Here is a 26110-nt window from a genome sequence, read left to right on the forward strand (position 1 = left end):
ATGGTTCTTCCTGATCGTGCTCTTTTCCTTAAGGCAGCGTCTGACTGGGCCGGGTGTGTTGGACACCAGATTGTGACTCAAACGTGCCTCAGTTTTGTGAGGAGACTTTCTTCGTTGCAGTCTCACTGAAATCTCAGTCTTAGGCGTGGCTTTTTTATTGAACGTTTTTCTGAACGTTACAAGCAACTCAACCAACATAAAATCCAAACATCAACAACAGCCACAGACTAAACAAAGCAGCATGTATATATTCTCTTCTTCTCCACGTAAACACTTTTTATAGATCCTTCACCTATTACCCCTCTTGTATAAAAAGCAGAAACCTCTTCCTCACGAGCTTATATTCTTCCTGTCTATCACATAATTTGGCTTTCAATAATTTGAAGGAAGCGATCTCAGTCACAGTTTTTATCCACTCTCTGTAATCTGGCCTTTCTTGGCCTTTCCATTTGCAGAGGATCACCTGCAGTAAATCCAGTTAGCACCAGAGCAAAAGCATACAAAGCTGTGTTTTTTTTTTTTTTCTTTTTAATCACGGCTTAATTTCAGTCTGCACGACTTGCGAAGCTCCGTTCTGGCCGTGCACATCATTTCATCGCCCACCTCCACCTCGACCCGCTCTGTGCGGTCCTTGGCATCCGCCCCCTCGTCTATTATTGATGTAGTCTTTAGACCTGGGCGCGTTTGCTGTCAGAGGAGGTGTCAAAGTACAGCTCTTGTTCTCTTAAGATGGGTTTGGAGACAACCGTGACCAAATTGAGATGGATTTGAGACGCTCTCTACGATTTTATGACTATTTGTTGCGCAATTTTTTTTCAAGCGAGGAAAATGAGAACCACACAAATGTTTGGATAAATCCTGGAAAACTGCTGTCCAGCCCAGTGAGGTTCTACCCTTAACACAAGAGTATAAGTGTTTTTATGAGATGTCTGAAGAAGGAAGATTTACAGTAAGAGTACTGAAACGATTGGAGTTGTCATTCCTGTGGATATCAACACCACGGTGCTGTTCCATTGTTGATCCACCAGATGGAGCTAGCAGGTCGAGTGTATGAATATAGAAACGCATCTAAACCACAAAAAAAAGATAATAAAAGAATAAATAAAGAAATATTTTTAATAGCAAATGTAAATGTCAAAATCTTATAAATTAAAATGTTAAATTCATTAAAATATTTATACAAATGTTATACATAAACTCTCAAACTTCATTATCAGCTTCCAAATGGTGGTATAAAGGATAAATGATAAGTGTTTAGTTATTTTAATATCTTTTTTTGTTACCGTGGCGATGACAGAAGAGTGAATACTGTAAGAAATGATGCATCCTTATTGGTCAGCTGTTAGTGAGTGACTGGTTTATAGTGATGTTGTGTTTAAGGTATGCTGAGCTGAGCGGCAGCCTCTCTGACAGCATTTGCAGGATTTACGCAGCTGATGAACTGAGATCAACGGTGGGTTTCTCAGAGAGCGGAGATGAAATGGCTTTTAATCCCCAAGGCTTCTGAACCCGATGAGCAAGAATGGGAATGGTTTTGTTTCACAGAATATTTTAGGTTCAAAGAAATGTTCCCCTGAGAGCTCACGTTGCAGGAGGGACAGCAGCAACAGCTTTCATCTGTTTACCAAATTCTGCACTTGATCTCCTTGTTCTGGCTCTACTGTCTCCCTCCCAAACACATGAAATAAAGGTAGCAGTGGCCACAGTTGTCACACTTTGTATTTCCTAATCCAGATGACTCAATCTGTTGAAATGGATTGTGGCGCCACCCCAGTTTTAAAACAATAAGCTGAAACTTTTTGCATCTCTGCTGTAGATCAGTCTGTTTATGGTCTGATTTTCTATTTTTTTTTCCTGCTTTTGCACACCATTTCTTTGCCGCAGGGGTGATGTTCTTCCGTACGGCCGGTGTTGCGCATTAGGGTAATAACCAGCCAGGAGAATGAATGCAGAGGAAGTGGAGCTGCTCGGCGACTCAAAGTACAGGAACTATGTGGCAGCTGTGGACAAAGCCCTCAAAAACTTTGAGTACTCCAGTGAATGGGCAGACCTAATCTCTGCGCTGGGAAAACTCAACAAGGTAAAGAGCCGCGGCAGGTTACAGTCACCTGTGTTCACGGGAAGAACTGTCGTCGTTAAACGTTTGGTTCTCTCAGGTTCTGCAGAACAACGCGAAATATCAAGTCGTTCCGAAGAAGCTGACAATAGGCAAACGGCTGGCCCAGTGCCTCCACCCTGCCCTGCCCAGCGGGGTGCACCGAAAGGCCTTGGAGACCTATGAGATCATCTTTAAGATCATCGGGCCCAAGAGGCTGGCCAAAGACCTCTTTCTGTACAGGTAATACATCTTTGTCAGAGGCAGCACTGAGGGCTCGTCTCACTTGTTCCTAACATCCGTTCTCTTCTGGCCACAGCTCTGGGCTCTTCCCTTTACTCTCCAATGCTGCTATGTCTGTGAAGCCAGTGCTGCTGGGGCTCTACGAGACCTACTATCTGCCCCTGGGCAAGACCCTAAAACCAGGCCTGCAGGGTTTACTGACCGGGGTCCTGCCTGGTCTGGAGGAGGGTTCAGAGTACTACGACAGGTAAGGAGAGCATTGATTGAAAGGAAAAACAATTTGGATGATGATACTTGAGACACACAAGCAGATTGTTCTTTTGTTGAAAGTCTTTTACTGCCCTTTATGGGGAAAGTATTGATTTTAAATTGCATTAGTAATGCATGTCTTTTATGGGCGAGATAAGCAATTCGAGCAGAAGGTGAAGTTAGACTTTTCTGTGTATGGAGAATCAAACTCATCTTTAAATGACAGCCCACTCGAACACAGCAATAATCTAGGAGCTAGATATATTTGTATTGTCTCATTCTCATTCTGTTTCTGACGGTAATGGGAGCAGGATTCATTTTAGCACCTCTCTGGTCTTCTATCTGGTCAGATTTTTTTTGCTGTTCAGCGTTCAATTTCCTCTCAGATTCATTAATATTTAGATCACAGCTGAACAATATTTTCAGCCAGTGTGTCTAACAGTCGAGTCAAATGCCTCCCCCCTCTGTAAACTCGACAATAAGCTCACATTTTAAATGAGAACTTTCCGATTATTCCACTTGATCATGTTGTTTGGTGAAAGTGAGGTAGATCCTCAAACATGAAGCCTACAGAGCCCAGTGCAGCTAAAGCCAGAGAATCAGAGAATCTTTGTTTATCCCTTGTGTTGTTCAGCCAGCTTCATTCCACCACTGTTGGCATTGCCAAAAAAAGTGGCCTTGCCATGACGATCCCGCCCACATCGAGGCGGCACTCAGTTGTGTGGAAAATCACAGAGACAGCGGAGAATATAATTAGGGCGAGGCGGGTCAGGCTACACTCCACAATCAAAAAAACTGCTCACGTGTCCCTGACTGCCCTAACCTGAAGTGTGAGGTCCTGGTGTTCAACTCTAAAGATTGTGATGGCTCTGAGAAAATCTGCACTAACACTATACTGAACTCTCATACTGTAGTTGTATGCACTACATGGTAAATTGCAGAATAAACAGTCTCGATGACACTTAAAACACAGAGAACAAACATCTGTTTAAAAAGACTTTGTCATCGTTGCAGCTCTCTGAACTGCTTCGGTTTTAATGTCGGTGTGGTTGGACTGTATTTAGTAGGACATCTGACGTCTGTGTTTCACGCAGAACCAACACGTTGTTGGAGAAGGTGGCAGCAGCTGTGGAGCAGTCGGCCTTCTACAGTGCCTTGTGGGGAAGCATCCTGACCAGCCCCGCCGTGCGTCTCCCGGGGGTGTCCTTCGTCCTGCTGCACCTCAACCGGAAGCTCTCCATGGAGGACCAGCTGTTCGTCATGGGCAGCGACATTGAGCTCATGGTACGTGACAAGATGGCTCTGGGAAGTACCTCTGCTGAAAATGCTTCATGGCAGCATCATTAGACGAGCAGGGATTAAAGTTCTCCGTCGCCACGACAGATTTCTGTCTTTTTGGACTATTCCAGGAAAGATTTTTTTTTGTTGTTGTGGTCACGTTAAAGCTTTCCAATCTAATTATGATACAGGGATAAAACTGACACTACTTAAAAAAAATAAAGCGGACCAGAGCCAGAGTTTTATCCAATCAGAGCAGGGCGGGTCCAGCTGCAAGCAGTGTGGCCAACTTAGAGATTTGTTGCTGTATTTAGTAACTTTTCAGATCCCTATAGTGACTATTAAAAAAAAAAAAAAGTGACTTTTTCTTGTGCTTTCGGAGACTTGAAGATTGACGTGAAAGCAGTTCTCATTCTTTCCAACGAGCACGGCGTGCTTGGGTTATATGGTTAAGTGTAGAAAAAGATTTTTAGTCAGTTTTTTGTCTTTTTTGGGGGGGGTTTAATCCCTGGATGAACTCCTTATATTTTTAATGTCAGATCAAACAGATGAAATACACAGCCTTGCTTCCAAACAGAATAAAAGCTTGGATTTAGCTGATTTAGTCCTTTTAACTTTAATATTTATTTAAAAATGGAAAAGCTGTGTATAACAGAGCTAGAGGTGCAGGCAGCGGCAGGAGGAATTTATGAACGCACAAAACAAACTTGACTCTCATGGCGGTTTTCATTTAAAATAGATTGATAATTGCATTAATCTCAGCACATCTTCAGATGAAATGGTGATAAGAGGATTTGACACATATATAACCTGTTGTGTATCAGTCAGATAGACTGCCAGCAGGGGTCCTTTGCTGGCTGCATAAATAAGCTGCCAGCGTTGTGCTTTGTGCACGTACAGTAAAACAGTTTGTCTGCTAACCAGGTGGAGGCAGTCAGCACCTCTGTCCAGGACTCCAGTGTTTTGGTTCAGAGGAGCACTTTGGACCTGATCCTCTTCTGCTTTCCCTTCCACATGAGCCAGGTAAGGAGAACCGTGTCGGAGCGCGTCCCTCAGCCCCTCAGGCTCACCTGTAGTAACAACATGATCCTGTTCATCAGGAGCTAAACCCAAGCCTCGATTTAAAGCTGGTTTTGCACTTGACAGTGGGGGAGATGCTGCTGAAAATTAGTCTTCAAGATGTTTTAATCGGGTGCTGGATGTTAGAAATCAAAAAAAGAAAAATCGCAAGAAGCCTAAATCAGATGTTCCAAACGTTTGCCTTCTCACGTGCCAACTCTGCAGAACATATCGAGTGTAGGAATTTCTACTTTCCCACCTACTTGTGTGAAAACAGCTCAAGTAAAATTAGCACTGCTGTTACGTTGCGTCGGATTGTTCTCTTTGCATGTTTCTGATTTAAAGCTGCATGTGCCTCCTGATAATGATGATACAGCTCTTATTCAGGCAGCTTAAGGAGTCAGGTTTGCTGTTTGGTAAATTCTGGACGTGTCAGAGCTGAGAGACCCCTCCCACCTGACACGATCCGTCTGCCTGTGTCTTTTCTGTATTTGTGCATGTACATGAATGTGTTCAAAGGGACACCAGAACAGCGTCTCGAACGTTCTGCTCTGTTGTGTTCAGGCTACTCGACCCGACATGATCCGGATCCTGTCAGCAGCCCTGCATGTGGTTTTAAGACGAGACATGTCCCTGAACCGCAGACTCTACGCCTGGCTGCTGGGTGAGGAAATGCCCACTCAAGCACAAGATTCCCACTCCTTACGTGTCAGACATCCTTCATATCTGTGATTTGTAAATTATAGTCTTCAAGCGACTTTTCTCAAAAGTATCCCACAACCCCAATTCCAGCTGAGTTGTGTAAAATGCAAACAAAATAGACTTCAGTAATTTGTAAATGTTCTAAACGAAATGTGTTCACAATGAAACATAGTAAACATATCAAATTGTTAAACTAAGAAATTGTACCATTTTTGTTGAAACGGTATCAAAAATCGATGGCAGCAACACATCTCTTCTCCTATGAAGCCATGCTTCTGTTGGATGCAGGATGAGGTTTAGCTGTGCCTTGTGAAATATGCAAGGCCTTCCCTGAAAATATATACTCTTCTGCATTCATGGAGCCATTCTGTAGTGTAAACTGAGTGTAAGCTGCCCATGCCAGAGGCACTAATGCACCCCCATACCATCAGAGAGGCAATCTTATGAACTGTGTCCTGATAACAGGTTGGTTGGTCTCGCTCTGATTTAGTACGTAGGACAAGGAGTCTGTGGGTCCCAAAAAGTGTTTTAAACTTTGACCACAGAACATTTTCCTTTGCTTCAGTTTATTATAAATAAGCTTTGGTCCAGAGGAGACAGCAGTGTTTCTGGATGATGTTCACATCTGGCTGCGTCTTTGCCTGATAGAGCTTTAAGCAGCATTAGTGGATGGGACAGTGATCTGTGTTTACAGACAGGGATCTGTTGAAGTGTACCTGAGTCCATGCAGGGATGTCCAGAACAGAATCAGACCTTTTTTTACTGCAGTGGCCCCTGAGTGCCTGAAGATCACAGCATCTAATACTGACTTTCAGTCTTGTTCTTAGAGCTCAGAGATTTCTCCAGATTGTTCAAATCTTTTGATGATATTATGAACTGTAGATGATGGGGTATTCAAAGTCCTTCCAGTTTTCCACTGATGAACATTATTTTGAAATTATTTAACTATTTGTAGACAGTTTTTTGCCCATCTTTACTTCTGACAGATACAGCCTCTCTAAAATGCTCTTCATCCCCAGTCCTTTTACTGACCTGTTGCTGATTAAACTAATTAGTCACAAAATCCTCCTCCAGCTCTTTATTTGTACCACTTACTCTACAGCCTTTTGCTGCCCCTGTCCCAACATTTTTGAGATTTTGTTTCCGTAAAATTAAAACTGACCTTCTTTTTTTCAAGAAAGTTTAATCATTTGATGTGTTTACTAGGTTCTATTGTGAATAATAAATGTGTTTATGAGATTTGCAAATCATTGCATTCTGTTTTTATTTACATTTTACTGAATGTCCCAACTGTTGTTAAAGTTGGGGCTGTACAAAAAAAGCATTTGGGTTTCAAAAATGACCTTCTTTATGTGCTTGCTACAGCTTTATCGTTTATAGATGTGGAAGTGAGGAAAAAAACTAGTGCAGTCATCACTTTTCTTCAACTAGTTCAGCTCTGTGATGTTAAACGCCCCCGGTATGCGTGTTGTCGTGTGTTTTAATTCTGAACAACAAAAACATAGGCTTGCAACTGATTTCTTCACAGTCTGACGTTGTTTTCTCTTTATTTGTTGCTCACTGTGGGCCGACACGCTGGTGAGTATGAACATGGTTTAAAGCCAGTTCCCACTTTGATCAGAAGGAGTTTAGCTTTCAGAAGGGGGGGGGGGATTGATTGAAACCTATCTGGTTAAACTTAAACTTTATCAAGTGAGGCGAACATCAGAGCGTCCCCCTCTGTGGTTCTCATCGACTGTTTTTGTTCTTTAAAGGCTTCGACAACAACGGGGGGATAACAGGCCCCCGCAGCACTCGACAGAGCAACCCGGAGGAGCACGCTTCCCACTACTTCAACAGCTTCTCCAAGGACATGTTGGTCCAGGTGAGGTTTCGAGCTAAACGCGCAACCAGGTCAGCGAACACCTCCAGAATACACCCCCCCCTCCTACCCTTCCCCCAAACGACTCCCCCCGAGAGTCGACGTGCATCTGTGAAGGGTGGGCAAGTGTTTGTTTGTCGGCTTTGGCCAGATCTTTACACGAAACGCCTCCTCTTTAATCTTTCTCCTCGTATTCCTCCTGTCTGGGGTTTACTCTTCCTGTTAGTCCTGCTCCTGTTCCCAGCAGTCGGGAGCTTTGAAGACATCTCAGTTCTTGTGAAACACTTGATGTTGCTAAAAATAAAAAAATGAAATGCACACGAACTAGCCGTCCTGGTGTTTGATCCACTCTGGTACTCCAGGGCTTAGTCGACTTTTTTTTTTTTTTTCCTTTTGTGTTTTTTCCCGTCTCTGACCATCTGCTCTTAGGTAGTCCCTGACGCTCCCTAAAGAGGGACACTGACGGTCCTGTGGGGACCGTCAGTTTTCTGCTTCAGTCAGTTAGGATGCTGACGAAGCATGTAACATTCACAAAAAAAAAAAATAAAAAAAAAAAAATCAAAGTACATCAGTGGAGACATGAATCGTTTTTTAAACAAGCAGCTTTTTTCCCCCTGCACGGTGTCAGAAGTGACTGTGAAGTGTGTTTCCAGGCGATGGTCGGAATCCTCCAGGGTAAGGCCCGGGGTGGAGAGGAGGAGAGCATCCTCATGCACGACCTGAAGCCGTTTCGCATCCTGATCAGTCTGCTGGACAAACCGGAGCTGGGTAACAAGATGCTCTATGTGCAAATCCACACAAAGAGAAACTGACTTTCTGTCTGCTTTCATGTCTTCACACCACATCTGCCTGGGTCTCTCCAGGGCCAGCCATCCTAGAGGATGTTCTCATCGAGGTTTTCCGGACTCTCCACACACAGTGCAGAACCGAGTTAGACCTCCAGAACCAGAGTCCGTTCAGCAAAGATCACACACACCTCAGCAGGTGAGTCCAACTCATGATAGTGGGAGAGATAAAGAGCACCTGATGCAGGTTTGGTTGCTGCCTTGTGTGGCTTTTGAGTCTCTTCCTCTGAAGCCATCAAACCCCATTAAAAAAAAAACAACAAAACACTTATTTTGAGATTAGCCATAAAAGGTTTAAGACTGTGTTCACACTGCATGTCTTAATGCTCAGATCTGATTTTTTTTTTTTTTTTTTTTTGTTCACATTTCATTTTAAACACGGCAATCTCTCACTAGTCTAGCCCCTTAAAGCTCTTTCGTACGAGACACATTTCTCCAGAAAAAAGAGGTCTTGAATTCAATGGGTGTGTTTTTAGTATTTACTGGACTTATGAAAAAAAACACAAATAAAACATACAAATTCAAAACAGAAAGTGACGGTCAAAAGACTGTTACTCCTGGGGTGCCAGACTTCTACAATGAGCAAGTGCTTTCATCCTTAAACTAATTAGTCAACAGCCAATCAAAAGGCACCACGGATCAGGTTTAAACAACATACAAATCAAGATGTTAATCTCCTTCAAATATTGATTGTAACTCAGAAAGAATTGAAGGAACAAAAAAGGAAATAACATTTTGTGTTAAGCTTTAAGTATTTATACCTGGCTCCTACAGCGACCTCTATCAGACTCCAGTTCACGAAATGACCCGCATGCTCAGAAGAAGATATGATGTCACACAACGCACGCTGTGTTTACAGACGTAAATATGGATGCTGCGAGTGTTAGCGTGTGTGTATTGATGCTGAAGTTGCTGTCCAATCAGGACCAACTGTCCATCAAAATAGTAAAAGAAGATGGAGAAGAAAAAGAGCCAAATGTTAAAAAGGATTTTTTTTTTTTGAGCTGTGGCTGCAGCCTCTGTGCAGAGTCATGTGTGGATGGAGAGTTGGAGCCAAGAGTGGAGGGACTTTGACTCGAGGGACCCTCTGTCCTTTCATTCAACATGAATGTTCCCACTGCGGTCCCTTTGAAAAACATCGGATACGTATATGATTCAGTCCCACATACGGAAAAGACCTGGGTCGGATATGAAAAAATCTGATATGTGTCACATAGGAACAAAAGAAAAAATCAGAATTGGATTACATTTACCTGCAGTGTGAACGTAGCCTTAGAAAGATAAAAGAGACTACGATACGAACACATGACATTTATAACACGGTATTATAAGATGTTAGGTGTAATAAATTGGTCAAATATGAAATGGAGAAAAAGACTATTTCTCTTATCCTAAACTGATCATTTCTTCAGCGCTGTTGCATACTGAGTACAGACTTTAGCAATCATTTTTTTCTCTCTCTTTTTCAGTAAACTTCGAGAAAACAAAAAGACAGCAGAACTGATTAAAACAGCAAACCTCCTGTTCAACTCGTTTGAACCGTACTACATGTGGGACTACATCGCTCGCTGGTTCGAGGAATGCTGCAGGTCCGTATTTTAAAGGCTCGTTCACAGATTCATCGATTCAGCACATTTAAAGCCGACAGGAGTTCAGTTCTCAATCTGAGGTCGTTTCTGGGAGTGCTTTAGAAATGTGGATTAAACAATCCTGCCCTGGTTTGTCAGGTGGTGCAGAAACACTTCTCAGCTGCTCGGATTCACGTGTCAAGAAAAGTAAACTGAGTTGATGTTTTCGTTTCAGGAGGAAGGTGAACGGCGGCGCACACGCAGTGCGACACGTCTGCAGTTTCGAGTCCCCTGAGCTCTCCTTGGTGGAGTTTTGTGGATTAGTTGATTTTCTTCTGGACATTGTTTCCTTGGTGAGACTTTCTTTCTCTCTCTGTCTGTTTTTGTCTTTCTGTCCTTCTGTCTCTCTCTTTCCTTCTTTTTTCTCATTTCTGTTTTTTATTTCTTTCTATCTTGCATTTGATCTGTGTGCTTCCTTTTTTATTAAACTGTCATTTTCCCTTTTTGTATAAACTGTTTTCATTTTCTCACACTTTTTTTGATCGTTTATTTGTTTGTTTGCCCTTCTTTAACTCTTATTGGGTGGCCTTTTCTTTTAGTTTTTTGTCTTGTTGGCTAATTGTCTTAACCCACAAACATTAGCTGTAATTTTACATGATATTCTAGAGAAACCTTTTAAAGCCAAACTCTCTTACCCAGAATTCCTAATGGCTATGGTCGTCAAAATGTGGTACAACAAGAACCAATGGTACTCGGGAGCTTAAAAAATTTGTATCTAATACATTATTTATAAGTTAAGTAACAAACTAATTACCTGTCCTAAGCTGAGCTGTGACGTATAGATAATAGCCAAAAAAGCATGAGCGGTTCATCCAAACAACTGTCAGGTCAGACATTTTATTGTTCCTCAGGGGGAAATTAGGTTTACAGCAAACTGTAAAAAAGACACAAGAACATTAGACATAAGGACACAAGACAAGCCACAGCTTCAAAGGGAAACTACTCTAAATAGAAGTGCAGAATATTTCAAAAACACTTGTTGAAACCAAAGAGGACTACGGTGATGGTGTGTTAATGGCTGTTAATCAGCACAGTGAGGTCTCACAGGACCTGCAAGCCATGAAAGGTGCCAGAAAAAAAAAAAGAGAAACTTTGATTCAGGTTCTCTCAAATATGTATTTAGTAGTTGTGGGGCAGAGAGACAAGACTGCAGTGTCTTCAGTGTGTTTTATAACCCTGACACTCATTATTCCTCCTTCAGCCACAGTCAGGGTCCAGCCTGTTTAAGTGTAGTGGTACTAATCGGATAACGTTTGAGAACCTCTGCTTTAAGTTTAAATAATGTTTCCTCCCTCCCACCCAAACTTTATGTTGTATTCTCCAAGTCTTTCTCCTCCAGTTCATCACCTCCTTATCTTCAGAAACCTGTCTTCAGCCTTCAACTAAAAGTGTTGTTTTTGAAAAAAATCTCATATGTGCTTCTTATATCTTCATAGTTTTTCCATGTTTTGCTCCACTGTTCCTTCCCTTTTTTATATAGTTTTGTAAATACAGAGTTGTGTTTCAGTTTCGTTCACGCTCAACACACACACACACACACACACACACACACACACCCCTCCTGTAAATCCAGGGTGTCACCGTCTCCAACAGACATCTAAGATTTGTGATCCAAGCCAGTTTCGGGGTCCAGTCTGAGGATGTTCAGCTGCCTCTGTGTGTGTGTGTGTGAGATTTATACGTTACGTTTCTGCAATCTGCACACAGACTCTACAAGCCTGCGTGGGGATTGAATTTCCCTGCCAATAATATAGTTTGCAACTTAGAGCTGCACAATCTGAGCCAAACAAGCCGTTGACACACTCCCGTTGAATACTGTGATGACGTTATCGGCCTTCTTGTCGTCACAGCGCTCACATCTCTCCACGCTCTGGAGTCCATCTGACTGCTAAATACACATTTTTGGCACGTCTGCATCTGCAGGTTGTTTGGAGTCTTTGGCATTCTTGTTATCACTGTGATGTTGATACATTGTGCAGCCCTATTGCATGCTTATTAGAAACATGCTGTAGTTATTTCCAATCTAAATAGTTTGAAAATGTCACACCCTGTCCAGATGTGTGTGTGTTTGAGTCAGAAGAAGAGGTTGGAGCTTTGTATTCAGTGAGGAATGAAAAGTGTGTGAAAGTGTGTGTGTGTGCATAGTGCTCTGCTCGCTCTTGTCTGTTCAAACTCTCTGCTCTTTCTCCTTGAAGCCTACTAGAAGCATGAGGGTAATCTGCCAGGTAAAGTACTGCTCTTTCCTGCTTTTTCACCTCATCCTGCTTCACTGAGGCTACGATAACATTTCTGCAACATCCCCGCCAGCATCCTTCAGGCCTCCCATTGTTCATTCACCCCCTCTGCTTTGAGCAATCACGTCACAGCCACTGCCTCGCTTTCAGATTTAAAACGCTAAACACGACCTGATCCCCAGTGGGTTACGGTCGTCCCGTGAGGCAAACGCTCACCCTGGCCGTTTGTGGATGTTGTGAAAATGAAATCTCTGCCCAGTGTGTTTGTGATTTTTGTGAAAGCGTGCACGCACCTTAATGCTACTGCAGTCCTCATCATTTTTGACGAGTTGTTTTTATTTTATTTCATTCATTTAACGCTTATATTTTTATTTAGATTATGCTTTCGCTTTTGATTTGTTTTGTAAACACGTGTTTTTCCCTGTTGAATTAAAAACACTTATTGTCTGAGTAAATCCATGTAAATGAGTAACTTTAAACTGCAGCTGCTGTACAATTTTTACTTAAAAAAAGCAAAAAGAATAAAGATTTATTTGAACTAGAAGGTGCAATTATTATTAAGCAAATTGTCCTTCCTCTGATGTTTTAAGGAAACAAAGTTTAGGCTCATTCTCAGCTAACAAACATAATGAGAGTGAATAATGGTCTGCCTCTAAACTCGTTAAGTTCTCTTATGATGCCTCAACATTTCTAGGAGACGTACATAGAAATCCAGACGGAGCACCTTCCTCAGCTGCTGCTGCGGATGGTCGCGGCTCTTACGGCTCACCTGCAGGCTCTGGGCCTTGGGGAGCTCACCCAATGCCTTCGACTCTGCTCGAAGATCCTCAGCAAAGTGCAGCCGCCTCTGGTGTCCCCGCTGGCCCTGCCCGCGAGTCCGCAGGCTCAGGGTCTGCCCAAGAGCGCCGGCTCTTCCAGCTCGGCGTGGGACAGGAGCAGAGACGGGGAGGACAAACGGGTGAGGAACTAAGCTTTTATGTTTATAAGCCAAAAGCGGCTTGATCAGGAAAACGGTGTATTTTAACTGGGGAGTGCTGGGTAATGTTGCTACTACCTCCTTTTGATTCTGTGATCTTTTAAAAGCTTTTAAGGCAGAAAGGGTACGGCTGAAGTCCTCGCTTTCGCTTTCTTTCACCCACCCCCAATAAGTTCCAGTCCCAAACCTTTTGAGTTGAGGCTCTGATGGTGTGTCCTGGTCCCTGAACAGGGCCTCCTGCCGCCTCCTGCAGGGCAGTTGGCTGGGTGGCCGCTCATAGCGCCCCCACGGCACAAAGCATTTGAAGACTTGCTCAGAACAAATGCCCAGCTCGGTTCGTTGTGAACCTTCTGGTCCCCGTCCAACAACCTGGTTGTTAAAGGGTTTTTGGATTAATCGAGCCGTGACTGAAAGTTCAGAGTTCTCCTCCCACAGATAGATTGGGGCAGGATGGGTGGAGGTAGACCCCTGAGGATGGCGAGAAAAGGCCGAGCAGAAAAATAGAAGATGGACACCCAACAGCTGAGCCCTTCTTTTTTTTTTCCACCTCTCTGAGGAAGTAGATGGGTAAACTAGCTTGAGGTGCCTCCAGGGTGTGTTGAGTCCATCAGAGTGGAAAACATCCAGGATCCGTCCTCTGAATACTTTAAAGCCCCCGCCCCCGCCCTGATGGGCATGTAGGAAATGTTCAAACTGCCATCTGAGTCCAAGCTGCAGGATGTGTGCACTCTGTCTCCATCAAAATGGTTTCCAGGAAGCCCTTCAGGCCCCCGGAGGACGACAGGGACAAAGAACTGGACCAAGTTGATGCTGCTCTGGTGTCGTGTTCCGTCTGTAAAAGTCAGCGAGTCAGACCCAGCAGCTGTGTCCACAACTTTTCACAGAAAACCAGTTTACAGAACACAGTGAGTTTATTCATGCGTTCGCAGACCTTCACTATTAAGAATAGTAGGTGTAAAATCTGTGTCCAAGATGAGGTGAGTTTGGACTTTCTGAAGGTCACAGGGCTGACGCCTGAACAGCATTCTTGGAGGAGTCTCCAGAACGTCTTCTCAGCCTCCTCGCTTGAGTTCCAAAGGCTCGCAGTCTCGTCGCTGGAATTGTAAAGATGTTCCATAGATTTGTGCAACAGTTTCACTGAAAAAGGCACAGAGTCATCGCGGATGTCTAAACCCATCTCAGGAGCACAGGAGCTCTTCTCTGACTCAAACCTCGTCCAGGTGTGAAAACCACACTGAGGATAAAAAATAATTATAAAAACATGGTCCAAGTCTTTGTTTTTAAAGTGTACACTGGTAAATGAAATCATAAACATAGGCGTGGCTGCCAAGGTGGGTCAAGACAGGCCTAGTTTGGACAGAGCTGGGCAACGAAATAATGTGCGCTGCCAAGAATACAGCTTTGCAAGCTGTGCTCAAAAAATGGGCCGCAGTGGTGTGTACAGTAAAACAGAAAATATAAACTGGTGAATCATTTGATATTAAATATAATTTACATCGTGCTCCTCAAACAAAATGACATCACTCTTTTTCTTTCTTCCCTTCTCTTTCACGATAGCCTCTCCCTTCCACTCTGGAGGTACCTGGCAGCGGGGACGTGTTTGACGATGGGGACACTCTTCCCATCAGCCGCTCCCCGGAAAGTGGCTTCTCAGACTTCGTTCAGTACCAGGAGGACGGCTCAGAGGAGACGGAGCAGACCCCTCACCCTGCGCACAAAACGGGCGGTCGCCTCACAGGCCCCTGTCAGACCAAGACTCTGGATAAACCCGTCATGCAGAGCTGCCTGGAGCACTTCCAGCAGTTTCTGTCCCGCCTCATCACCTTGTACATTACACCCGGGCAGGAGGACAAAGCCGAGGGTCAGAGAGGAGAGCCGATGCCTTCTGGGCCCTTGGTTTCAGGAAGCTCCCAGCTCCGAGATCCCCTGGAGTCGCGCTCAGAGTCCGGGGCGGTCCAGAGAGAGTGTGTTGCTGCCTTCACTGCTGCCTGTCAGCTCTTCTTAGAATGTTCCAGTTTCCCCGTCTACATCGCAGAGGGCAACCTCAAGTCGTCACCCACACAGGAAGAACAGTTCGGTGAGTCCCGCATGTACCATTTTATTATCCTGAGTAGTGCTTAGACTGTTTAGACCTGAATGGATTCATGTGGAGATGCATGCCTGTGTGTCGCTGAACTCTCTGACGTAAACCTTCGTCCACGCAGACGATGAGGTTCGGTTGCCGGTGTGGCTGCAGACGCTGATGGACGCCTGTTGCCTGGCCACCGACTTCAGCCTCCAGGGCGTTGCCATCTCCCTGCTGATGGACCTGGTGGGACTCACCCAGTCTGTCGCCATGGTGACCGCTGAGAGCGTGGCGTTCGGTGGCGGCTCGGAGCCTGCCCAGCCGATGAGTCCCAGCCAGGGTCGAGTGGCTGTCGTCATCAGGCCTCCCCTCACTCAGGGAATCCTGAAGTACATGGCAGATAAAACCAACTTCTTCAAGGTGGAGCATTCTTGTTTCTTTTTCAGGTCGAACTTCTGTTGGTTTGTAATGGTTGGGACCTTGTTTAACACTCAGTGCTTTTTGTTCAGAGCGTTGCTCTGATCTTGTGGGACCAACTGAGCGAAGGGACACCTCAGCATCATCAGCGCAGCGTGGAGCTCTTCTACCAGCTCCACAACCTGGTGCCTTCATCCAGTATCTGCGAGGACGTCATCAGCCAACACCTAATGCACAGGGACAAGGTCAGCCCCTTAGAGCCCAGTTAAACAATAGTTCCTCATCTGCTTTACAAATAAAACCCAACTAGTGTTTTTACACGTTCCTCGCTGGCAATAAATGAGATGGCAACTGTCTGAAGCTGCCTGCAAAGAAGTCTGACGCACACATCCAGAAATGACATTTAACACCGATAATGTGGGATATGGCAAAACAATATCCAACCAGTATCCATGAACAAGTTTTTTTTAGTAAGTTTCATCAGCACTAATTGACTGAAGCAGGAAGAAAATGTGTGACGGTCAGGTCAAAACAGAGGAAACATGCTGACGTTAGCGTATTCAGCTAACTCATCCACATGACAACAGGTCAGCAGAAGCTGTATGTGTGGAATAAAAACAATCTGCTATAACAAATAAAAGCTATGCACTGTTTAAGGCAAAGGTTTGTTTTAGTCGATCTGAAAGCTGACCAGTGAAAAAATAAGTGTCAGCAGAACAGCGCAGCATCTTCCTCCTCCTCCTCTTCTTCAGTGACTCAAATATAACAGTTATGATACTGTAGTTTTACTCTATTTTATGAATTAACTACGAAATATAACACCATTTTTAAGTTTATCTGTGAAGCTCTTTTATTTACCAGAAGAACTGTTTCTTTACGCTCGTATATAACAGTCTGCTCTACATGAAACACAAGAGAAACGTTATTTTCTTTTACAAAACACAGGAATGTATTTAATGTTTAACTGACTTACAGGCAGATTTTTAAGCATCATAAATCATTTAATGTTCTGCTGAACTGAAACATTTTGTTAATATGAATGAAACTGTGGACTTTTTACTGCTTAATTGTTTAAATTTTATTAATCCACCATATATAAAGAGACTTGTTAGGTGTAGAAATGTGGTTACATCATAGAACATGGATTCAGAAAAATAACTCAAGTAGTTTGAGAGAAACTAAAACTGTTTTTATAGATACTATTAACTCTTTGCCTGGTTTTTCACTATGGAAGAAAGATGTAAGCTGAAGGATAAACACGAGGCTCATATGAAGCCACTGAGCCTTTCTACAAGCAGTAATAGGAAGAAAACAAAGCTTCAGATTAGAAGTTGAGGGTTTTACTGATTTAGGACCACAGAAATCTGTGACTGTCTCAGCTAAAGGTAAAGGTGAACCTGCGTAGCCAACAAGACGTGATACTGCCACACCAAGCAGAGTTTCATTTCCATAAAACTGATGATAATTTGTTCTTAAAATGTCTTTCAGAGAGTTCGTTTGGAGGCCCACGTAAAGTTCTCCGTTCTGTGGCATCTGACTCGAGATTTGAACATCACCAAGTCGTCTCCTTTCAGCCGCACGTTCGACAGGTCCGTTTGACTCGTTTGACTCGGTTTCTGTTGTCACCACTTTTCTGTGCGATGATGTCTCGTCTTCCTTCGTGCTGCAGGTCTCTGTTCATCATGTTGGACAGCCTGAGTTACTGGGACCCCTGCACCAGCGCCGTGGGTCGGGCTTGGCTGAACCAGGTCCTTCAGAGGCACGACATCGCCCGGGTCCTTGAGCCCCTTCTTCTCCTTTTGCTCCACCCCAAAACTCACAGAGTCTCTATTCAGAGGGTACAAGCACAGCGCCACTGGGCTCAGGTGTTCCCTGACCCACCTGAGCGGGAGCCATCAGAACCCGCCTACAACAGAGACTCGGGCTTTTCAGACAGTAAGCAGTACAGTGATTTTTAAATTTTTTTTAGATTTAAAATCTGTTAGTTTGGTTCGTAATGTAAATGTTTCTTTTGTCAGATTTGTGTCAGGTCCAAAGAGAGAGAGTCGGTCAGGATGATTTCAGAGGTTTGATGATCGGAGACATGGAGCCCTTCTGCCTGACGGTCAACCCACTGAGTGACAGCTTGTCCATTCTCAGCCTGAGCAGCGAGAACTTACAACTAGCTGGTGAATATCAGCCTTCCGACCAGCAGGGGGAGCCACAGAGCTCCGAAACCAGTGGTTCTCAGTCGTCTACGTTGGAAAATGGGAGCTTTGAAGAGCCAGAGGGAGTCGGCTGCGCAGTAAACAGCTCGGACCGACTTCCTGGCTCCTCTGATGACATATCCGACGACTCCATAGAAGAAGTTGTGTACTGTGTTGTAAAAGAAATCATCGAGAGAGTTATGAGCCTAACAGACGAGGAATCTCATGAAGAGTCATGTCCACCTGAAAGCTGGCCCCAAACTGATACTGAAAGCACTTCCTCAGACACGTCCACCGGTCCCCGTCTGGACCCTTGCCTTTGTCACAGCTCCAACCACCAGAATGGACCAGAGATGTTGGCTGGGGGCACACTGGAGCTCCTCTCTATTATACCAGCTGACATATCAGCGGAGGAGCAGCACCGAGAGGGCATCGCTCGCCACAGTTCGTCTCCCTCCATCGTCACGTTGCCAGACAGCTCTGATCCAGCCACCCGGGACCACAGCCTGCAGGTGGACGACCCTCAGGCCCGCAAGCGTAGCCATAGCAGCACTCAGCTGAGCCTCAAGGGGAAGATTATGGAGAGGCTAGCAGACAAATCCCCCGGGGCAAAACCAAAGATCAAGAAGACGAAGAGGAAAGACGAGGAGAGGCAGAAAAAGGCAACGCATCAAGCTGAGAAACCTCACCCACCCAGTATTTTCTTCGGGGACAGCTTAGATCTTGACAACTGGTACAGCTGTGGCGAAGGTGAGGTATCTGAGATCGAGAGTGACATCGGCTCCCCAACTGGGGGCTCTGGAGGGTCCACTGCAGGCGTCACAGGGCGCAGGTCATCCTCGGCTCCTCCTCGTTTTAACATCCATCCCCTCTACCAGCACGTCCTGCTCTACCTCCAGTTGTACGACTCCTCCAGGGCGCTGCACGCTCTGTCAGCCATCGCAGCCATGCTAAGATCGGCTCCCTCGGGCTTTGTGAGCGCCATCTCCACCACCAGCATCAACAACACCTACACTCCGCAGCTCTCTTTGCTTCAGAACCTGTTAGCCCGCCACAGGGTCTCCGTCATGGGCAAAGACTTTTACTGCCCCATTCCCCAGGACTCTCACTCCCATTCATTCCGCAGCGCCATGTACCTGGAGATAATCATCTCGCTCTGCCTCTACTTCCTAAGAAGCTATTACTCTGCTCATGTGACCTTAGGCCCTCAGGACTTGGCGGGAAACCGGGCCATGCAGCTGACCAGCGTGGAGGTCCTAACTCTCCTCTTCAGCGAGCTGGCTAAAGTCACAGCTGGCTCAGCTAAGGGGTTCGCAAGCTTCATCAGCGATGTCCTCTCGAAGTGCAAAGTTCAAAAAGTTGTCCTCCATTGCCTGCTTTCGTCCATATTCAGCGCCCAGAAATGGCACGAGCAGCGGACGGCGGGGGTTAACGTGGCCACAGTGGAGGAAGGCCTCTCAGAGGACAGCGTCATCAACCTGTCGGAGGACCAGATAGACAGCTGCAGCACCGTCCAGTCCCAGTTGCTCAGACTGCTGCAGAGCCTGGTTGTCCTGGAGCACAGGGTCCTGATGCCAGCCGACGAAGGCGGCGAAGGTGGGGCTGCGGGAGGCGGAGCGGGTGGAGGGTCAGGAGGCAGTGGCGGGCCTGGGTTTGAGATCCTGGGTGGGGAAGTGGAGCACGTCAACCCCCAGCAGCCGATGACGTCGCTGCAGTACCTTCACGGGCAGCCCGTCACGGCGCAGGGCATGTTCCTGTGTGCAGTGATCAGGGCCCTGCACCAGCACCACGCCTGTAAGATGCACCCCCAGTGGATAGGACTCATCACAGCCACCCTGCCCTACATGGGGAGAGTGCTAAGGAGGGTGGTGGCCTCAGTGACTCTGCAGCTGTGCAGGAACCTGGACAATCTCCTCCAGCAGTACAGATATGAGACTGGGATAACAGACACCAGGTACTAATGTCTGAACTGATCCTGATAATTAAGAAAAAAATAAAACATACAAACATCATGACATGGTAGAGGAGCTGGTCACTAGATGGGATCCTTTAACCATCTTATGTACATTATTGTCTTCTGTTCCACATACTGTACACTTCCTGTGCAGATGTCTGTTGTTTAAACTTTATATTGTTTGACTGTCTTTTAGACCCCAATGGATGGCGCTCTGTATCCCCCCGGACCTGATTCTGACTGTGCTGGAGGGAGTGACGTCCATCATCCATTACTGCCTGCTGGATTCCACTTCCCAGTACCACCAGGTGAGGGCACCGTGCACCTAAAGATCGAGGCTGACTCCGTCTCTCTACAGTCATTACATTCTCTTAATTTAAGTCTCTTTATTTGTTTTTAAGATGCCCACGTGTCTTTACGTTTGTTATCGAGTGTCTCGTTGCTTGTCGTGCCGCTCAGTTACAGGTGAGCGTGGACCAGAAGCACCTGGCCGAGGCTCGCTCAGGCATCCTGTCCATCCTCCACACCATCATGTCCTCCGTCACTTTGCTGTGGAGCGTCCTCCACCAAGCTGACAACTCGGACAAACCAGCTGCTGCCTCAGCCGCCTCCACCACCAATATCAACCTGGGCTCCACAAAGGTACATCAGCAAGTGTATTCAGAATAATAATACGTTTTATTACTATTAGTATTTCACCCAAGTAAGGAAAGTATTACATACTGTATTTTGAATTTTTACACTGCCTGTTTAACATTAAAGTTGAGTTTGTTTTACATAATGATAAAAGCAGAAGGTTATTTCACGAATGTACAGTTATGGGGAGAAGTCTTTAAAGTCTGGTGTTTTCTAGATCAGGGCATGTTTAAAATGATCCGGTCTTTACCAGAATCCATTTTAATTTTCAAATCTTACCTTAAATGTACACAAATACAACAGATTCCATGTTATTATTTATTTAACAAAAAGGAAACCAAAATGAGAAAGCTGTGTGTGGAAGACTGAATCCACAGTTGCTGCTTCAGTAGAATTTAACAGGTTCAGGATCAGCCAATAAAAAGCAGGAGTTTCTGCTGCTCTGGAGCACACAGGTGTGTGTTAGCACAATGCCAAGGAGGAAAGACATCAGCAATGACCTTAGAGAAGGAACTGTTGTCGCCCAACAATCTGGGAAGGGTCAAAGGTCATTTCCACACAATATAGAGTCCAACATTCCACAGAGAGGAAGATTATTCACAAGTAGAAAACATTTAAGACAGCTGTCAATCTTCTCAGGAGTGGACGTCCCAGAAAACTCACCCCAAGGTCAGACTGTGCAATGCTCAGAGAAATGACAGAAAACTCAGGAGCTCCATGTCAGACTCTACAGGCTTCAGTTAGCAGGTTAAAGGTTAAAGTTCATGACAGGATATTAGAAAAAGACTGAACAAGTGTGGCTTGTTTGGAAGGACTGAAGGAGAAAACCTCTTTTCTCTAAAAAGAACATGGCAGCATGGCTTTGTTTTGTAAACCTACATTTGAATGATACACAGAGCCTCTGAAACAATGTCCTTTGGACAGATGAGACCAAAGTAGAGATATTTACCCATAATGCACAGCAGCATGTTGGGAGAAAACCAAACATCATATCAGCACTAACACCTCACACCAGCTGTCAGCATGGTGGTGGAGGGCTGATGATTTGGGCTCCTTACAGTCACTGAGTCAACCCTGAACTTGTCTGGAGACTAAAAGACTCAAATGTGAGGACATCTGTCCAAAACTGGGTCATTAAACAGGACAATGATCAATGATCCCAAACACAAGCAGCTAATCTTCAACAGAATGACTGACAAAGAAAAGAGTGGAAGGTTTTATTTTTCCTAACACAACACAGAAAGTTCCATAAAATAACATTAATGATATAGTAGACTAACGATCTATACTGTCCTTACGTGTCACTCACAGAACCTCCGGCAGCAGATCCTCGACCTGCTCGGTCCAATCTCCATGAACCACGGCGCTCATTTCATGGCAGCTATCGCCTACGTTTGGAACGAGAGAAAACAGGTCAAGACGCCAGTCAGAAATAAGGTAAGTCAGATTCCTGTAGGATCTCTTGTTTTTCTTGTCTGAATTTGAAGCCATTTAGTCAGATTTAGTTTTTCTGTTCATCAGACAGACATTTTGAAATGGCGCTTTCAAGAAAGTCCCCATTTAATGTTTTGAATCATTCCTTAGTGTTTGCGACGGTTCTTTGCTCAGGTGATTCCGGTAGCCAGTGAGGAGCAGCTGCTGCTGGTTGAGCTGGTCCGCTCGGTGAGCGCCATGCGCACTGAGACTGTTATCCAGACGGTCAAAGAGGTCCTGAAGCAGCCGCCCGCCATAGCTAAGGACAAGGTTGGCTTTTTACTGTTTGTCGCTGAGGAGGCTTATCTTATCTTGTCAGTGGTTTTACGTTTGTTTTTTCCTCTCAGAAGCTAATAACCTGACAAATGTGACTGTTCACACAAACGTCATTACTAAGATTTACTAAGATGACATTTTCCCTCTTCTCCAGAAGCACATCTCTTTGGAGGTCTGCATGTTGCAGTTCTTCTATTCCTACGTACAGAGGTGAGTACATTACTGCACAGCTGTTAGTAGTTAATGCAATGGATCTCATTAATGTAGTTTTTTAAAGATACAAGGGCTTGCTTCATTTTGAACCTTTTAAAGCCTTTTTGTTGTTGGGGGTTGTGTTTTTAGGATTCCTGTTTCCAGTCTGGTTGATAGCTGGCCGTCTCTGCTGGCGCTGCTGAAGGACTCTGTGCAGCTGGGTCTGCCCGCCCCCGGACAGTTCCTCATCCTGGGGTAAGTTTCTCTGCTCCATCTCCTCTCAATGCTGTTTTTAACTTGCATTTAGAAAAAAATAGGTCAGTGAAAATGGAGGGAGGGGATCTGTAAACTGTGGCTTGTAATTTTAGACGGTTTTGAAGCTGAATTGATGGACATTAGAGGATGGAAACACCTGAGTCCCCTCTGACCTGGTCTGGTAAAGTTACTCCATAGTTTCCAGTCGAAGCTGACACTCAATAAGCTCATGTGATGACTGGACTTCTTCCTACAAAATAAAATATTATCACTGATTCTTACGAATAAAAACATTTTTAAAAAAAACAGATTTTTTTTCCCATATTCAAGTTTATCCAGACCAGCAAACAGTTTTGTATTTCTCATACAACACAACACACTTCTTAATTTCAAAATTCAAACCTTCAGATAAAAAGTGTCAAAATCACTTTTTCCTGGTTTTACTTACAACAGTTTTGGACTCCAAAGCTAAATGAAATCTGTCACTTTGTAATTTTGAGAAGCGCTGGACCTTATTTCGGGTAGTGACTGAACGAATGAGATCACAGAATTCTCTGCAAGGTAGCTGGGCTCTTCCTTAGAGATAGGATAGGAAGTTCTGTTATCAAGGAGGGACTCAAAGTAGAGCCGCTGCTCCTCCACATCGAGAGGAGCCAGTTGAGGTGGTTCTGGCATTTCGGTAAAGGATGCCCATTAAACGCCTCCCTAGGGTGGTGTTCCAGGCATGTCCCACTGGGAGGAGATCCAGGGAAGACCCAGGACACACTGGAAAGACTATCTGTCTCTGCTGGCCTGGGAACTCCTTGGAATCCTCCTGGAAGAGAAGAGAGGCTGTGAAGAGAGATGTCTGGGCTTCCCTGCAGCCAGACTTCAGAACAAGCAGCAGATAATGGATGAATGGATGGATTGTAATGATGTTTAACTCTGTTTGTGCGGAGCACTTGCTCTAATTTACCACAACTTTGTCTGCTTTCTGTTCATCAGAGTTCTGAACGAGTTCATTTTGAAGAATCCCAATCTGGAAAGTAAGAAGGACCAGCGAGAGCTGCAGGTAATCACTGCTGCTAGTTTGAGTTCATTTCAGCTCTTAGTGGTTTAACAGAAATAAATGGTAGCAGTGGGCATCTAAAGGAGAAGGTAAAGCAGTAATATGTTATAGCCCAGCTGTGAAAATAATGGTTTACAAGTAAAGACCTAACATTCCTTAAAAGAATGAATATCACCTCCTGTCTTTCATGCCAGAGTTTTAGATTAAAGCCGGATTTATTCTCAGTACGAAGTGAAAAAATCTCCTCTTGCTCACGTGGTTGTGAGATGGTCTTTTTCTGCGTGTACATTTTATACTCAAAGACAAACTACCGCACAGAACCCCTGGGAAACCCTCCCACTGCAGCATACGTCACGTGTAAGGCAGGTATTAGTTTGGTTGTCCAACAGAAACAACAGCACAGTGACAGCCATTTATTTTCAGTTAACGATGGAGGAGCTGAAGGAGGAGAAGAAGAACACGGTGGAGGAGTTTTGGCATTCGACTATCTTCATAAGTTGTGGTAGACGAGTCGTAAAGATGGCTGTCTTTCCCAACAGGAAGAACAAAACAATGTGATTTTTGTCACACAACTACGTTAACCAGAGTAGATTTCTTCACTTCTCGAGGAGTATCAGCTTTAGGATCATGTTAGGTTTTGGTCAAATTTTGAAATTAAAATCATGCATGATCTCATGTGTTCTCACAAGTGCCTAAAGTATGTGTTGTGAAAGACTTTCAGCTATTAGCATACATAACTTCAGCTCAGTACCTATAAATTTGACTAGTAATAGCCTTTTTGTGTTGGCTAAGGCTGATTAGCTGAATTGAGACTAAAAGTTAATCAGCTGTACATGCACATGCAATGATTCCTTTCTGAAAGTTTCATTAAAATCCATCCAGTGGTTCAAGTCAAGCAAAAAAAGCCCACAATTAAGGATTCTTCTAATGTCTTTCCAGTGGCTATAAAGTTGCTGTCAGGGAACACAGCGAAGCATTTCTCTTACAGAACATCATTTGTGTGTTTAGGACGTTACTCACAAAGTGGTGGAGGCCATTGGGACGATAGCTGGATCCTCGTTAGAGCAAACCACGTGGCTGAGGAGGAACCTGGAGGTGAAGGCGTCTCCACAGATACTTGTGGATGGAAGCAACCTGGAAACAGACGTAGAAGGTCAGGAACTCTCAGATGACATGTGTCTGATACTAATTTTCCTCTGTTGCATTGAACATGAATGACACACGTCTTTAGAAACAGTTTTTCTGAAGTCGCACTCAGTGTCCTGCCTTATTGGAGTCCGGTTTGAATGTGGGCCACAAACTGGATGTGGCTCAGGATTAGATTCTGTATGAAATGCATCTGCTTCGAGCATGGCACGTTCACGACGAGCTTCTAGAAGCTACTAATGTTTGTGTGTGTGTGTGTGTGTGTGTGTGTTTTATAGATTTAATGCTCTCAGTGATGGAGGCCTCCAGCTTCACTCCATCTGTGTACAGCGTTCACGCCCTCACGCTGCTGGCCGAGGTAAAACCCGAGAGTGTCTGTGACTCAGCTCGTCTCTCAGACCCATCAGCCAGCAGCTCTGCCACTCAGTTCCGTGTCTCACGCTGCTTTGCTGGCGGTGTTTGGGCCCGCTTGTATCAGTCCTCCAGCTGGAGTCATTGGGTTTGATTTGCAGCCCGTGCTCTCTCCACCTCTTCAGTCATAATTACCAAACCAGTTAATCCGTTTGCTGGGTTTGTGCTGTGGAGGAAGTGAACAGTTTGATTCATTGAACCTTCTTGCTCCGAGGCTGTTTTTAGCTCAGTGTGGGTTTATTTATGCAGCTCTTGCCTGTGCTTTGTTTATATTACGGCTCATAAACTCATACATTTACGAAAAGCACTATGTCAAAATTATGCTTCTCTGCAGTTTGGAAAACGGATTGGGGAAAGGTGTTTTGCGCATAAATCAATTCTCGGTTGTTTTGGCTGTTTGTTTTTTTCCTGACTCATTCAGCTCGGTGTGACTTTCGGGTTTAATTTGTAGGTGCTGGCTCATCTGCTGGACATGGTGTTTTACAGCGACGAGAAGGAGAAAGTCATCCCTCTGCTGATTAACATCATGCACTATGTAGTGCCCTACCTCCGCAACCACAGGTCTGGCCTTTCTGCAAATAACAAAACTGTGGAATGGTTTTAGTACAGAAGGTCAAACATTTTGAACGTTTAAAAAGAAGCCTTTTTAAGTGCGGTGTTTCCTGTGTCTCCTGACAGTGCACACAACGCTCCCAGCTACCGGGCCTGCATCCAGCTGTTGAGCAGTTTAAGTGGGTACCAGTACACCCGCCGGGCCTGGAAGAAGGAGGCCTTCGACCTCTTCATGGATCACACCTTCTTCCAGATGGACGCTTCCTGTGTGAGCCAGTGAGTCAGGAAGATTCTCAGTGATCCAGTTGATCACAACAGATTTTAAAAAA

At 44.8% G+C, this 26110-nt stretch overlaps 1 protein-coding gene across 2 annotated transcripts in view; it reads left to right on the plus strand.

The window, feature by feature from the left end:
• The window catches only part of dop1a (DOP1 leucine zipper like protein A), a 30134-nt gene that overhangs the window by 1276 nt on the left and 2748 nt on the right, over positions 1-26110 (plus strand). Inside the window, exons 2-31 of one of the 2 annotated variants that reach the window (XM_025005267.2) lie at positions 1885-2080; positions 2157-2338; positions 2415-2585; positions 3682-3871; positions 4790-4888; positions 5489-5588; positions 7381-7490; positions 8141-8255; positions 8351-8471; positions 9802-9921; positions 10136-10253; positions 12156-12185; positions 12889-13152; positions 14728-15247; positions 15375-15655; positions 15745-15897; positions 17141-17241; positions 17322-17587; positions 17671-19792; positions 19989-20100; positions 20252-20434; positions 21740-21865; positions 22037-22171; positions 22332-22387; positions 22520-22624; positions 23609-23675; positions 24681-24825; positions 25097-25176; positions 25681-25790; positions 25908-26057. In XM_025005267.2, the coding sequence (XP_024861035.1) occupies positions 1943-2080; positions 2157-2338; positions 2415-2585; positions 3682-3871; positions 4790-4888; positions 5489-5588; positions 7381-7490; positions 8141-8255; positions 8351-8471; positions 9802-9921; positions 10136-10253; positions 12156-12185; positions 12889-13152; positions 14728-15247; positions 15375-15655; positions 15745-15897; positions 17141-17241; positions 17322-17587; positions 17671-19792; positions 19989-20100; positions 20252-20434; positions 21740-21865; positions 22037-22171; positions 22332-22387; positions 22520-22624; positions 23609-23675; positions 24681-24825; positions 25097-25176; positions 25681-25790; positions 25908-26057 (6470 nt within the window). In that variant the 5' untranslated portion in view covers positions 1885-1942. Of the gene's footprint in view, positions 1-1884; positions 2081-2156; positions 2339-2414; positions 2586-3681; positions 3872-4789; positions 4889-5488; positions 5589-7380; positions 7491-8140; positions 8256-8350; positions 8472-9801; positions 9922-10135; positions 10254-12155; positions 12186-12888; positions 13153-14727; positions 15248-15374; positions 15656-15744; positions 15898-17140; positions 17242-17321; positions 17588-17670; positions 19793-19988; positions 20101-20251; positions 20435-21739; positions 21866-22036; positions 22172-22331; positions 22388-22519; positions 22625-23608; positions 23676-24680; positions 24826-25096; positions 25177-25680; positions 25791-25907; positions 26058-26110 lie in introns of those variants that run through there. The other variant, XM_025005268.1, reaches the window with a different exon arrangement.

Source organism: Kryptolebias marmoratus, linkage group LG16 (assembly GCF_001649575.2).
Source record: "Kryptolebias marmoratus isolate JLee-2015 linkage group LG16, ASM164957v2, whole genome shotgun sequence".
In the NCBI taxonomy this organism is placed as follows: Eukaryota; Metazoa; Chordata; class Actinopteri; order Cyprinodontiformes; family Rivulidae; genus Kryptolebias; species Kryptolebias marmoratus.